This window comes from Nannospalax galili, unplaced genomic scaffold, assembly GCF_000622305.1.
Source record: "Nannospalax galili isolate Female #2095 unplaced genomic scaffold, S.galili_v1.0 scaffold1437, whole genome shotgun sequence".
Lineage (NCBI taxonomy): Eukaryota > Metazoa > Chordata > Mammalia > Rodentia > Spalacidae > Nannospalax > Nannospalax galili.
In genome coordinates this window covers 1294732-1310893 of record NW_008341050.1, presented here as the reverse complement: position 1 = coordinate 1310893, position 16162 = coordinate 1294732, and the positions used below count along the sequence as shown (strand labels likewise).

General features: G+C 38.9%; 1 protein-coding gene across 6 annotated transcripts in view; it reads right to left on the bottom strand.

The window, feature by feature from the left end:
• Micu1 (mitochondrial calcium uptake 1) overlaps positions 1-16162 on the bottom strand; it is a 191340-nt gene that overhangs the window by 93316 nt on the left and 81862 nt on the right. For 2 of the 6 annotated variants that reach the window (XM_008836624.3, XM_008836625.3), the window contains 4 exons: positions 15092-15166; positions 14772-14825; positions 12460-12465; positions 11200-11314 (listed from right to left, as the gene is read on the bottom strand). In XM_008836624.3, the coding sequence (XP_008834846.1) occupies positions 11200-11314; positions 12460-12465; positions 14772-14825; positions 15092-15166 (250 nt within the window). The remainder of the gene's footprint in view (positions 1-11199; positions 11315-12459; positions 12466-14771; positions 14826-15091; positions 15167-16162) is intronic. The other 4 variants (XM_008836626.3, XM_029565142.1, XM_008836627.3 and 1 more) reach the window with 3 other exon arrangements.

The window sequence follows — 16162 nt, the reverse complement described above, 5'->3', positions numbered from 1 at the left end:
ACACACACACACACACACACACACACACACACACACACACAATCTAATTTCCCTAATATGTGATTCAAGATGGTCAAATAAGAAATTTTCACCTTTTTTTGGTCTTTTTTGACACAAGGTCTTCCTGTAGGCTCAGCTGGCCTAGAACTCACCTATGTAGACCAGGTTGGCCTTGAACTCACAGAGATCTGCCTGCCTCTGCCCCCCGAGTGCTGTGATTAAAGGTGTGTGCCACCATGCCTAGCACTGAAATTTCACTTCTAACTTTGGGAATACAGTATTTAGAAATTTCCTTGGTGTAGAAACAAGACAAAATGGCATTCTGAAACACCTAAAATTCATGACTTGTGAAAGCTTTTATTTTTTCCCAATGTGGAATCATACAGTAGGTAAATCTTGACTCATTCATACACTATGAACATTTTTCTTTGCTGATAAGCCTCTGTATTACATACATTATATGAAGAATGGCACTGAACTTCACTGCACAGATTTACTGTAACTGGCTCAGTCCACTGTTTTATGGTTCAGCCATCAAACCCAGCTACCCTGAGGTCTTTCCAATTTATTTTTTGACATCAACATCAGTATATATGTGATTATTTTATTAGTTCAACCTTGTGGAAAAGGAATTGTTGGGCCAAAGGGTAAACACTTCATGAAAGTGCTTGATAAATGCTGTCAAGACTCCAAAAAGGCAGTAATCATTTAAATTTAAAGGTCAGTTCGAACAGTTAATTCTGGTATGCACATGGTTTGGGAACACTATGATTTGGAAGGCAAATGAGAGGAGAGTAACAAATTGCCTCTTGAAAGAGGCAATAGATGCTAGGTGTATGTGTGCATGTGCATGTGAGTGTGTACACGTGCTGTGTGTGCATGTGCGTGCACTGGATATAGAACACGGAGCCAAGTCTCCAAGTTTCTAGTTTAGCTCCACTTCTTGGAGTCCTTTAGACCTCTAGGAATTTCTGAAAGACTTCGCCTCACATAACTTGGAGGATGGAGCCCAACTAACTCTAGTCAAACCTTACAGCAGACCTGGGATAAAAGCTGTCCCAAATGCACGTTGTGATGATATCTACATTTTGTGTCCCTGCCTAGAAAAATCCATGCTTTGGGATTTATTGGTCAACATTCAGTCACTAGGTAGCCAAGACCCTTTCAAAATAGGTAGGAGTCAGCTAAGTTATTTCTCACAGTACTTACCAGGAGATTCCAGTCAGAAAACCCGTTTTTCTACTCTATCAGATTCTTAACGCCAAAGGAAAAAAAAATTGGAAATTTAATGTGCTCTTAGAACAGACTTAAAATGTATATTGATTCAGTCTTGCTTGTATTTGAAAATTCTGAGCTCTTTATTCCTTATTGAATTTCAGTGTGATAAATTAATTAATTGGTGAAGTTTTCTAAATATTAATAGTATGAAACACTGCATATGTTAAGAGAATCTGAACTTTAAAACTTAAGAGTTATTTTTCTTTTTCATTTCTTCAGCAAGGCTTCCAGCAAACAGTACTTATTTCATCTGATATTTTCTATAGGAAATACATTTCAGCCCCAATTCTTTATGACAAACTTAAAATTTTATGTGAAGAAGGAAAAAGGCTAATGTTCCTAGTTGACAGCCTATCTTTGAACTTTATCTCAGAGAGCTGTCGAAGTCTTGTTTATATCCACTGGCCTTCCTAACACTGATACTTGACAGCTGTGCCGCAGGGAAAGGTTCAATGCCAGAAATGTCAGAAAGCTTAGATTTCCCCAGAGCACCCAGAGGAGGGATTTTTGAAGGCAATCTTGTGTTGCACCTTCATGAAGTTCACATTCTAAGGTACAAATAGACTCTCTTCCAATTCATTACTGTTTTATGCTCAAATTAATTTGCCCATGTGACAGAATCCCACTCTCGTATTGAGAGATCTAAAACATGGCTTATCCACTTGACTTTCTTTTGTGTGTGGTGGCTTTCCAATAACAATAGCCTAACAGCCAAAGGTGTGATGCTTGGCTTATGCCAAGATGCAGCTTGTCACGTAGATGCTTAGATCTAGCTGCTTTAATAAAGAAATCAGACTTGGAGCTGGAGAGATGACTCAGCAGTTAAAAGCACTGGCTGCTCTTGCAGAGGACCCAGGTTCCATTCCCAGTACCCACATGATGGCTAACAACCACCCATAACTCCAGTTCCAGGGGATCCAACGCCTTCTTCTGACCTCTGCGGGCACTGCATGATACAGGTGCACTCACACATATGCAGGCAATACACTCATATACAGAAAATAAAAATAATTAAGATTTTTAAAAAGTCGGACTTTTATTACTTAACCTATGTTAATTTGAAGGACTCTACATGTAGCTTGGTTTGGCATTCATTCAAAAGCTATTTGTTTTTCAATTACGTGTCTAAGCAGGAAATACTATTATAATTTTTCTGGCTTTCACTATATATACATATACACACAGAGTAACTATTACTTTGAAATGGTTTTAAGTATTAAGCAGGATATTGAAGGTACTTCAAGTGATACAAAATTTTAATATAGACACTAACCATTCAGAATGGTTTATTTATTTAGCCAACAAATATATATGGAGCACTTTTATGTGCCAGGTATTGTGCTAGACATATTTTCTAGAATAGGTGATAATTAGGGAAAACATTCAATGACAACCAGTGTTTCTTTCCTTGATCCTTTAATGCATCTTTTTTTTTTTTTTTTTTTTCTTTTTTAAAGACTGGGTTTTGCTATCTATCCCACGCTGGTTTGGTCTTGAACTCACATCTATCCTAGCCTGCTCTTGAACTTGCAGCAATCCCCCTGCTTCAACCTCCCAGCTGCTGGGATTACAGGCATGTGCTATCATGTCCAGCTTGAGATAACATTTTAAAAACTTGTTTCAGGTGGGGCAGCACATGCCTTTAAACCCAGCACTTGGGAGGCAGAGGCAAGCAGATCTTTGTGAGTTTGAGGCTAGCCTGGTCTACATAGCAAGTTCCAGGTCAGCTAGGGCTACAAGGAGACCCTGTCTCAGGAAAAAAAAAAAAAAAAATACAAAAACCAAAACAAAAACAAACAGAAAAAAACCAAACCAAAACAAAACAAAAAAACCAAAACCAAAAATTAAAAAAAACCCAACTTGTTTCAGGAGCAGGTAAACTGCACACGATAAAGCCTGAGCAAGTAAGTGTGGGTTGAACCACTGGCAAGTGCAGGTTGAAGGGAAAATGCCAGGTGTGTAGTGGACCAATATATTGGATTCCAGTCCAGCTTCTGCAGCAAATAATGTGAAAAGTGGGCTTATTGACAATAAGCAAAAGCCCTTAAGCATTAACAATCATTGTGGATTAAGCTCCTACAGAGCCATCCCTATCAAGAGAAGAAAAACAGGAGGACAGGGTAGGGCCTGAGGATGGATCAGCAGTCAGTGGGTTATAAGGGACTAGGATCAGGGCAGGCTTCCACACTGCAGTCCACCTGACACTGTCATTAAGGATATGAGTCTCTTTTCTATCCAGAAGAATTATTTCTTATTCATCTGAACTAAGCATCCTGGTGGTTAGTGACAGCAAGATGTACAAATATGTCAACTTTTTGTAAGAGCAAAGACTACTGAAATGGCACAGTGCTCTCAAAAAAGTATATCTGCTCAAAATGAATTATCATCTATAAATACTAGATATATTCCAGAGCATTTTTTATTGGTGACAGAAGTTACATTATTGTAATTTCCCAGCAGGTTTATGCATCTGTGAGAAAGACACAATACAATGAAGATGGGGTTTAATCTTCATTCAGCCAAATTTGGTGACAGTGAAAACATAATTCAATTTCTTCACTAATTGCCTAAAGTCTAAAAGAGTCAATCAAAATCAGAACCCACTGAATTATGCCCGATATTAGATCTAACTCCAAACTTCATAGTGGCAGGTACCAAATATGCCGCAGGATTTCTCTGGTGGCTTTTCAAAGATTAATAATAAATAGCAAGGAAGAACTTTTACAAATGATTTATTATTGTCTCCCTAGCTACGATTATCTCATGTTATTAGCTCACAGGGTCAATTTCAATAAGAACATACATGCAGACAAGAATACAAAATGAGTGTTTCATAATTGTCAGTACAGTATGCAGGATGTAGTTTTTTTTTTTTTTTTTTTTTTTTTTTTTTTTTTGTCTTTTTGAGACAGGGTCTCCTTGTAGCCCCAGCTGCCCTGGAACTCACTAAGTAGACCAGGCTGGCCTCGAACTCACAAAGATCTGCCTCCCAAGTGCCTCCCAAGTGCTGGGATTAAAGGCGTGCACCACCACGCCTGGCAGGATCTAGATTTTTTAATTTTTTTTTGTGGGTGTGAGTGTGTGGAAGTCAGAGGACAACCTTTGGGAGTCAGTTCTCTCCTTCTATGTGGGTCCTGGGGACTGAATTTATAACTCAGGTTGTCAGGCTTGATGGCAAGTGCCTTAACCAGCTGAGTCATCTTGCCAGCCCCAAGACCCAGATTTTAGGCTATACTGTCATTACATAATCCATCTTAGCATTAGCAAGAATGATCCAAATTAATAAATAATTTCAGTATTCCAGATAAATCTTGGTAACATTTCTCCACACTTAGTTATGGAGAAAAATCTCTGCCTTCTCTTGTAAGATTTAAGATCAGCAGCTAAGCTGCAGTCAGATGGCGCAGAGAATCGAGCCATTAATAACCCTGCTTGTGCATTCTCACTCAATTCTTATTAACCTACACTAAGGATCAGAGGCTCTTTGGAAGTTATTTAATAATTATTATTAATCATGTTGCCTAGTATGAATCTGAACTTATTTTATTGATGAGTAGTTATCCAGTAAATATTTAATATTCTGCTTAATATAGATGCCCACGCTAAAACATCTTCAAGTTAATCGATCAAAGCTGATCAGAGAAATGAGGTACAGAATTGGTGCATTAGGCCTGAGGAGGGATATGAATCCACAAACTCTGAATTACCATAAGAAATCAAGTCTGTTTTGAAGTCATTAATAAAAAAAAATGCTTCCCTCACTCCACTGGCACAGGTGCAGACTGAGGCATCAACAGCTACAAAGAATACTCTTATAGTGTAGGACAGCAACATCAAATCCCCCCCGCCCTTTTTTTTGGTCTTTTTGAGACAGCTGTAGCTCCAGCTGACCTGGAACTCACTATGTAGACCGGGCTGGCCTTGAACTCACAGAGATCCGCCTGCCTCTGCCTCCCAGTGCTGGGATTAAAGGTGTGCACCACCACGCCCAACACCCCCCACCTTTTTTAATGACACAAACCAACCCCAATATATTTTATAATCTTTTCCCTGTTTGTTTGTCACAATACTTTACATACAGAAAATATATCTGTAATGAATATCATTATAAAATTGTGATTGTTAGCTGGGCATGGTGGTGCATGCCTTTAGTCCCAGCCCTCGGGAGGCAGAGGCAGCAGATCTCTGTGAGTTCGAGGCCAGCCTGGTCTACACAGTATGACTGTTGTTATGAAACTCATAGTTTAAGTTGGAAAATGTACAATAAATAAAATAAATAAATCTAGTAGTGATAAGGGGCAAAGAGGGAAAAATAAAGCAAGAAAGGCGTTTAGAAACTATTTATGTTAAGTGTGTGCATGAGATAAGAAAGAGATGTCCTAATGTTTAGATTGGTCAAGGAAAGGTCTTCATCCAAATCTTGTACAGAGAATTAGCAATCCATGCCACCTGGGGCAGGGGCAATGGCTCAGTGGGTAAAGTTGCCTTCTACCAATCCTGACAGCCTGAGTTTACTCCCTGGGACACACATGATGGAAGGAAAGAACTGAATTCCCTCCACACTCAGGCCATGACATGTGCACACCCATGTGCATACCCACACAAATACATAAGCACATGCAAAAAAAAAAAAAAAGGAAAAGTAAAAAAGAAACCCACGTCACTACGAGCACGCGACATTTTTGCTAACTTGGCTATTATTCTGTATGAATGTACAAGAAACATTTTATTTAGAAAAACCAAACTTCCAAAAAGTTTCAATAACAACTTTATATAATGAGGAAATTATGCTGCACAATACCATTTCTTTAAAATAGCAGCTTTCTTAAGAGTGGTAAATCAGAAAAGAAAACATTTTGTTCCAGCTAGTTCTTCAATTTTATTCAACTTTACTTAGATAACAGCCTAGTGCTTCTAAGGTCCCCTGGGATTCCCAGTTTCAATCTGTTGGGGCAGAGCTTTCATATTTACTGAAATGATGGTGCTTTATGGAGTCACTTAATTCTGAGTGAAACCAACTAATCAGAAATCCAGCAGCCCTGCATCATCTGGGCGAGGCTTTTCATGCTGTTTAAGCTGGTTTTCTGTGGCCCCTGCTGTTCAACAAATGATTATACATGCTAGTGCACTTTCCAGAGTTTTAATTCACTCCTTAACAGTACTTTATTTATTATTTATTAATTTTATTATTACTACTACTATTATTATTATTACTATTATTTGGTCTTTTTGAGACAGGGTCTCCTTGTAGCCCCAGCTGGCCTGGAACTCACAGAGATTCTCCCACCTCTGCCTCCCAAGTGCTAGGATTAAAGGCGTGCACCACCACACCTGGCAACAAATTTATTTTTATTTATTTTTATTTTTTTTGAGACAGGATCTCTCTGTAGTCCCAGCTGTCCTGGAACTCACTATGTAGACCAGGCTGGCTTCGAACTCACAAAGACCCGCCTACCTCTGCCTCTCAAGTGCTGGGATTAAAGGCGTGTGCCACCACACCCGGCCAACAATACTTTTTTTTTTTAAAAAAATAAAAACATTTATTTACTGTGTGTCTGTGTGTGCACACGTGGTGGAGGTCAGAGGACAACTTGGAGTTGGTTTTCTCCTTCTGTCATATGGATTCTGGGGCTTGAATTCATGTTCTCAGGTTTGAGGGCAAACACCTTTACCTACTGTGGCATCTCACGGCTCCACTATCAATATTTCTGAGGCTTAGGGACATGTCTGCCCTCTCATGGAATGAGTTGGGAGCTATTTACTTTATTTAGACTATAATGATCCCTTGTTACCCCACAAAAAAAGATAAGCACTTAGTACCTTGTTTTTGCCATCTGAGCATCAATTTGAATACAGGAAAGAACTGATCTCAGTGTAATGTCTGTGGCTTATTTTCCCCAGCAGCTTGTTAGATAAAGTGGACAGTGTACAGCATTCAGATTGAAAGGATGCTCGAACTGCCCATTATAGCCTTTCCACAGCTCAGCCTTAGAGAAAGAAAGGCAGTAAAGTGAGTTATGGTTATCAGTGCTGACAATGTGAGCCATAAAGACAAGCCACGGGAGCCCAGACGCTGGCACCAATTCAGGCTCACATCCAGAACTATCTATTTACTCACTGTGAGGCTGGGGGCAAGTTCTTTATATGCCTAAGTTTCTTTATCTGTAAAATGAAGATAACAACAGTTTACATATTATAAGGCTAAAGTAAGAAAAATATATGTCATTAGCGTCCCTGAAGAAGACAGAGCTCAAAGTATTTGAATGGCTGGAAAATTTCCAAATTTGATAAAAAGCACAAACCCACAGGTTAAGAAACCCAATGAAGGGCTGGAAAGATGGTGCAGAGATTAAGAGCATTTGCCGCTCCTGAAGAAGACTTGGGGTTTGATTCCCAGCACCCAAATCAGGTGGCTTATAACTGCCTATAACTCCAGTTCCAGGATATCTGACACCCTCTTCTGGCCTGTGAGGGTAGTGCATGCACCAGGTGCATATACATACACTCAGGCACATGTGCGTGCACATGCAAGCACACACATACACACACAAATAATAAAATAAATATATTTTTTAAAAGTTAAACAAACCCCAAGACAATAAACATAAGGATTATAACAAGGTGCACTATAACAATAATTTTTTAAAATGCCTAAAATTATACAAATGGTTCACAGGCAAAAATAATTCCCCTTCACCCCCAACCCTACAGAAACATCTAGCAATGCCTAGAGATAATTCTGCTTCTTATACAAGAGGAGAGGTAGAGTATAATCTACTGGTGTTTGGTGAACAGAGGTCAGTAATGTTGCTAAACAGCTGACAGGGCACAGAACAGCCCTCACACCAATGCATTATACTCCCCAAAATATGGCTGCTAAGGCTTAGAAACCTCAAAGGATAAGAAAATGCTTAAAATAAGTGAAAAAAAAAGAAACACTTCAAACCATCTCCTTATTGTATTTTCTTCATTCTTGACAAACATAGAAAGCAAGTTACATACTAATAGTAAGTTACCAAAATAAACTAGGTGCTGAGTACCTAAAAGTAAAGGTGCCTAAAAGTAAAGTTACCTAGAGGGTTATTAGAATCATGTTTTTAAGTGGGTGAATTAAGAAACCTGTGGAACATGCCAAGTACTCTGTAGGTTCTGGTCTAGGGTCTTTTCAGATTTATCAAGATATGAAGGCAACAGGGCTGGGCAGCACATGCAAGTTAGAATCTCATTCAGCTCAACAAGCATTCACTAGGACAACCTCCATAGTACATAATACATTTCAGTGCAGTTCCCCAAGATAATTTCATCACTTAAGGCCTCATGTGAAACATAATGCAAATTATGGGTAAAGTTACAAAGCTTTAAAAATCACCAATTCTTATCATTATTGTTTTTTAAAAAGATTTACTTTTATTTATGTGTATGTGTATATGAATGCATACCACATAGGTGTAGGTGTCTGCAGAGGCCAGAAGAGGGTATCAGATCCCCTGAAACTGGAGTTCTAAGTAGTGGTGAGCTGCTATATGTGGGTGCTGGGAACTGAATGCAGGTCCTCTGGAAGCACAGTATGTGCTTCTTAACCACTAAGCCAGCTCTCCAGTCCAATTTGCCATTATTTTACAAAGATAAGATTTATGGGGATTAGCCAGGTGCGGTGGCGCACACCTTTAAGCCCAGCACTTGGGAGGCAGAGGCAGGAGGATCTTTGTGAGTTTGAGGCCAGCCTGGTCTACATAGTGAGTTTCAGGACAGCTGGGGTTACAGGGAGACCCTTTTTAAAAAAGAAAAAAAAAAAAAAAAAAAAAAAAAAAAAAAAAGGAAAGATTTATGGGGATTGTAAAATAGGACATGAAATAATATATGATAGGACATAAAAAGGAAAATCCAAGAAAGATTTCATATCTACTAAATACTAGGCACTGAAATAGGTACTTACATTAATGATCTCATTCTCCTCAAACAACTCATTTGGGTTGGTGCTACAGTCATCTTCACTTTATAGGCACAAGAACAAGCTCATTGATTTGCTCCAAATAACAAAGCTAAGACCTAAGAGACTGGGGTTTGAGTGGACATTCATATCAAAAACCCATGTGCTGCCAACTGCTACTAATAAAACACGGCTTAAGATCATGAATGTGATGAACTTTTAATGATTTTGGGTTGTCCTAACCGTATCAATGGGTATTTTCACTGTGAGAGCCCAGGACTACCATGTGCTTTCATTCAGACACAGGTTACTCTAAGGATGATGTCAGCTGTGATGAGACACAAATCTCTATCTTTCTTTCCCTGCCATCTGTGACACAGGAGTAAGGATGAAAGTGGTCAGTCATGACAGCAACCACATCTTCCACTGTACACTGGAGATAGTGGAGCACACAGGTCACCCTAGCACCTGGCAGGCTGAGACAGGAAGACTGCAAATTTGAGGCCAGCCTGGGCTGCATATTGAGACCTGTCTTAACACAACATTTAAAAAAACTAAACTTCCTGACCAGCACTTTTATCTTTACAGATCTTAGGGTAGCAAAGGCGAGAAGATGGCTGCTTTTGTTCCAGCTGGAAAAACACTTAGAATCACTTCTTTCAAGCATCCAAATCTAAACTCTTCGATTCATTTTGAGTACTTTTTGTTCTGTAGTGCTGGAATTTGAACTCAGATCCTTTTACATGCTAGACAAGTGCTTTCCTACTGAGACACATCCCTGGTCCTCACTTTAGTTATATTTTAACAGAGTATATACACAGAGAACTATGAACATTTTGTTTGGATTTTTTGAATGATTAAAAAAAATTAAAATAAAGTAGCACACAGTTACATACTCTTTTTATTTTTTGATCTTTTTGGGACTAAAGGCATGCGCCACCACACCCGACAGTTACACACTCTTAAAAAAAAAAAAAAAAAATCAGAGGCTGGCTGTGATGGCCTTTAATCCCAGCACTTGGGAGACAGATGCAGGCAGACCTCTGTAAGGTCGAGCCCAAACTGGTCTACATAGTGAGTTCCAGGCCAGCTGGGGCTACAAGGAGACCCTGCTCAAAACCAAAAAAAGAAAAGAAAAGAAATTTGAAACTTATTAGTACTCTAAATGAGTCAACTTTGAGAGCTTTGAGTTTGGAGTCTCCAGAAATATATCAAATATGTATAGTCCATACAGTACAATTAGAACAATTGAACCAATTTTCTTCTTCAGTAGAAGAAATACTTTTTTTAAAGCCCCCCCCCGTTTTTTACTTTTTATTTATTATTTTTATTTTATATGTATGAGTGTTATGCCTGCATGTAGGCAAGTGCACCCATGTGCAATGCCCGTGGAGGACAGAAGAGGCTGTCAGATCCGCTGGAACTGGAGTTACTGACAGTTGTTAGCTGCCATGTGGGTGCTGGGATTCAAACCCGGGTCTTCTGCAAGAACAGCCAGTGTTCTTAACTGCTGAGCCATCTCTCCAGCCCAGAAGAAATGCTTTTTACCAGGAGCACCGACTTTGGTTTTTTGTTTTGTTGCTGTTTTTCCCTAGTCCCAGCCCTTCTGGAACTCACCATGTAGATCAGACTGGCCTCGATCTCACAGGGATCCACCTGCCTCTGTCTCCCGAGTGCTGGGATTAAAGGCAAGCACCAACACGCCCAGCATTGGGAGTACTGACTTTAACACAGGCCACAGTAACAGACAATACATGATTCATCCTGAACGCAAAGCTTCAGCTAAAGGGAGATGCAACCTTAGAGTTTTGTTTTTTACCTTGATACCTTAGGCACTCTATACACAAACTGCAGAAACAAACAAAGATTTCATAAAATTTACAATCCATTGATGGTACCAACATGTGTGGCTTTCCTGTGCAGTCAACTTAGCTGTTCTGATATTTCTGCAATCTCCTTTCTAAGAATTAAGAAGAAAAGTCCATACTCACTGGAGAGAACAGTCGTAAGAAAGATGTAGTCTGAGAATGAGATGAGCCCACACTCTCCGAGGGTATAAAAGATGCTGCCTTCATCAGCAAACTTCTCTCGTTCCTGGGAAATCTTCTACTTAATGCACAGGTCAAACCAAAGGAGTAAAAAGACAAGACAGAATCAGAACACAGATGGTAAGAACTGACTCGCTGCTCACCTCAGTCTGTTCCTTTCTAACCTAAGCATTTCTGTGACGGCCATTCAAAAATCAATGGATCCTTTACAGTTTTTAAGATAATGAAAATGCCAAGACAAAAGTTAATTTTTTTTCATTTAAGCAGTGGTTTATAAAATTGAAATTATTTTCTATTTTCATATTTAACCCTGACACTCAATACATAAGACTCTCTTCAGGACTATTTTAGTCATGACCTCCCTCCCTCTGAAGACTTACATAAGGTAGTAAAAAACGAAATCCAACAAATTAAAACCAAAAAGGAAATTAGTTCCAACTGCTCAAGAAAAATTATACTGTTAGTGACTGAAAATGGAGGGTAAGAAGCTGTTTTCAAGGCCCATACATATGCTCAGGTGACTAATTTCCAAAATACTAATTTCAGTTTTTACTTTTGGAATCCAACGAATCGTAGTTTGGCATATAGAAGGATCTGTAGGAGACACGATATTTTGAAACATAATGCAGAATAGGCATGCACCTGGGGAACAGACACAATGAACTGCCATATTTATCACTACTTCTGTGGGAGCTCCTAAATTTCAGCTATTTGATGATGTTCTCCTGAAATTCAGCTCTTAACTCTTAAGCACATATTCCTTTTCTTTAATCTATAAATCATAAAGAAAGCTCGTTCTTAGCTCCAGTAATAGCCTGTCTGACATGTGGACGCTTCCTGAATGTCTAGCTAAACTTTCCTGTTTTCTGAATTTCAAACCCAAACAGAAACTCAGTGGTGACATTGAAGTTATTTTCAAAAGCTGAAAAGGATCCAACAACTTGCACTTGGAACAATGGTCCATAAGTTCCAGACCAGTCAAAGAAATTTAAGGAATTATTCTGAGCATCAAGGGAAAAAAAAAAAAAAAAGGAAATAGGTTTTAAGAATTCAAACCAAGAAAGCGCAATCAAAGTAATAATCTCATGCAAGCATAAAATAAAAGGCAGCACTGCAGGCATAACTTCAGGAGGAGTATCATGAAAAGGAAACCAGCAGGCACCACACACCAGCATCCAGGCACACGACTGTCCTATGGGTTACCTCTGTCTAGTGGAGATCCCATTATACACCACAAAGAAAAGAGAACTGGTTAACCAACTGAAATCACAGGCACCATGTGAATCATCATGACGTCAGTTCGAAAGATCTTAACAAACTCATTTTGAATAGACATTGGGTATTGGCTTGTTCGTAAACAGGGAAAAATCCACAGGTGATGCCTACCAAACACTATCACATACTAGGTTCTGATGGCAGATGCTATTTTAAAGAGAACTTCTCAGAGCTGGGGATGTTGCTCAGTGGTACAGCACATACCTAGCATGCACCAGGCCCTGAGCTCCATTTCCAGCACTGCAAAAACCAAAAACCAAATACAAAGACAGAGTGAGCTTCCTTGACTTCTCCTGTAGCTGATATATGATCCTGCATGATGTTCCTAGTAAGGTTGGCTCTTGGGCCAACGCTTGATTTTCTACCAAGAGATTAAAAATAAACTTCAGACTGGGAAAATGACTGGAGGAGAACTAGGGCAGCAAAGCCATTCTCTGGGAAGTTAATATTTAAATTCCCCAAAATAAAAGAAACAGTCAAATTTTTTACATTACCCAAGATGCTGTGAAATGTGAATAGGAAGAATTATACAAAATAAAAATTGGTCCCTAAAGGCACATGATTGTTAGCCCAAACAATAAATGTGTATAGCAGTTAAGTAATTAATAATGTAATAATCTCATGGAGAGATTGCTCTGTGCAATTAAAATTATATATTGGGAACCAAAAGTTGAGGAGCAGATAAGAGTTTACAAAGTGAACCAAGGCAGCTGAGCCAAAGCAGACACTAGATGTATACCTAACATCATTTTGCTGACACTACCTGGCTCACAGACAAGAAAGGACAAGAAGACAAATCAAACCTAGCTGGTAACTTTGGATTTTTATTTCATTTCAAACTGATGGAAAGAGGAAAGATTGGTCTAAGGTACTAGTATATACTTTTTACCCAGCTTTACTAATACACAACTCCACCAGCTTTATCCTTGATACCATTCTCAAAGTCAGTGGAGACATGTTTTTTACATTATTTAAATATAATAAATGCATCGGTGTAAATTTCTTGTAAACAAAGACATTCTCTTAAACATTACGGTATAAACTTAATAAACACGTGAAATTTAATATTGATTTTGATCTAATTCCATCAAAATTTAAAAACCTTATTTGTGTGTGTGTGCACGTGCACACCATGGTGCAGGTATGGAGGTCAAGTGACAACTCATAGGAGGTCAGTTCTCTCTTTCTACCATGTGGGCCCTGGGAGCACCCTTAGGTCATCAGGTTTGGCAGCAAGCGCCCTTTCCCACTAAGCCATCATGCTGGCCCCCAACTTCATTCTTTTGTACATAGATATCCAGTGAACCCCTTTCCATTTGTTGAAGAGACTATTCTTGCACTGCTGGATGGCCTTAGCCACTTGTTGAAAATCAATCATCATAACTGTGGGTTTATTTTTGTATTCACAATTTTATTCCATTGTCTATCAGTCTATATGTCACTATCACACTGTTTAGGTTTCTTATTGCCTTAAAAATGGGAATAAAAGATACAGAATCTGAAACTTACCACTGCAACCATTTTAACACATAGGCCTTTAAAAATAGTTTATTATTTTTATTTTATGTGTATGAGTCTTTTGCCTGCATGTATGTAAGTGCATCCATGTCATGCAATGCCCACAGAGGCCAGAAGAGGACGTTGGATCCCCTGGAACTGGAGTTATAGATGGTTGTTAGCTGCCATATGGGTGCTGGGAACTGAACCCAGGTCCTCTGGAAGAGCAGACAGTGCTCTTAATGCGGAGTGACCTCTCCAGCCCATGTATAGGTGTCTTAAACTCTTATTTTATTTTCCTTTTCTCCTCAAGTGTAATTGGATCACTCTTGCATATTTTCTCCTTTAATGAGTCCACTTTTCATCCAAAGGTCTTTTGTTTCCTATCAGCATATATGCTTATTTTCTAAAGTAAAAATAAACATGGACTTCTCTGAATGGTTAAAAAGGCAGCTAGAGGGGTACATGTAAGGGTCACAACTCAGGCCCAACCTCCTCACCCTTAGGACAATTATAAAATCTGCAGAGATAATAAAAAGCTTCGTTAGATAGGCCTGCAGATATAAACTGTGAGTCATGGATCACTCTGAGATCTCCACAGGAGCTGCATCAAACACCTTGCAATGCTAATTCTCCAGGAAGTCATCTCCTCCACTATTGCATTAAGCAAGGTAGGTCTGTGCTTAGAACTTTCTGTTACTTAGGGGAGAAAGGAATTTTCCTTGAGTGGTCACATGTGATACCTCTGCTGCAGCGAGTAGAGCGACAGGGAGCTGGAGCATCCAAAGGCCAAAATGCTGTGTGTGAAAAAAAAAAAAGGTGACGATACCTGAAAGAAAAGACTTACAAGACACAAGGACTCACACAAGAACAAAACTGGAAAGGGGTGTGTCCAGGGAGAATAGAGGATTTCAAGGATGGAAAAGTAGAAGGAACAGACAGGCATTTTATAGAAGCAAGCATGTGTGCTGGAGTGGGGAGAAAGCACAGGATGTGTGCATGTTCCAGCAGCTCCCTGCAGGAAAAAAGGAAGGATGCTTAATGAGGTTTATAAGTCACTCACGCTCTGCAATGCATTTAGTGACAGAATCCTGAAATTCTTTAGTGAAAGTCGACATAGTTCGTCCATGACTCTGGGCTTGGGGTGGGAAGAGAGAGGAACAGATGTTATTTAGATATTTTCTCAGGCATTCACTTGTTAAGGAATGGCTCTTGTGGGGGCTATGGGAGGGTGCCAGTGGGGAAGGGGGTATAAAGATGATTAAGACTGACTGAGATGTTCTGTATGAAATCCACAAAAATTCAGTAAGAAAAAATTTAAAAAGTGGCTCTGGTACATTTAGGATTGCACACTATTATACACTTATTAATTCTAGGCATTTATAACTGTGTTTGTGAACATCCAGAACTTCAAAGATTTGTACAAAATTCATGACATATATTAATCACAGGCACCAAAATTATCATAAAGCCATCAAATTTGATCTCTCAAATGAAAGAGTGGAGAGCATCAAAGGCTTATGTCAAAACAGGAGGAAATGGGAATTAAGAGGAAACCAATTATTAAACTATTTTGTGCCTATGGCTGCTTCCTAGCTGGCTGTTTAAAAATCAAAGATCTAATTCTAATATAGATGATATCCTCAAATTAACTGTCCATAACACATAGGGAAGCTATGAAAATATAGATGGGGATTTGAAAGTGAAAATTTAAAGGCCCCAAAGGGGTAAAAATGGAAAATAAAAATTGAAAGCAAGAAAGTACAAAGAGGGTTTTGCTTTGCTTCTCTTACTCCCAAGTCTTGTTAATGTTCAATTTTTCAAATGGAGAATGCCAGTAAAATGTTCCTTTGCTTAATCTTTTGGGCAATGTTTAATGTTGGACTAAGTTCTAGGTCATTTTTCCCTCTAAGCAAATACCACTTGTTTGCTCAAGAAGCTAAAGGGAGGCATATTTTAAGGAAAGCATATGTTTTTATCACTTTCTAAGAAATTTTTAAAATAATTTTTATCATTTTTTCCAAGAAAACCCAAGGAATATATATGAATTCAACATAAATAATAAGTTCAATATAAATAGCAAATAGAAAAAGTGAAAGAAACTGTACTTAAAAAGTGCAAAGACAGAACACAT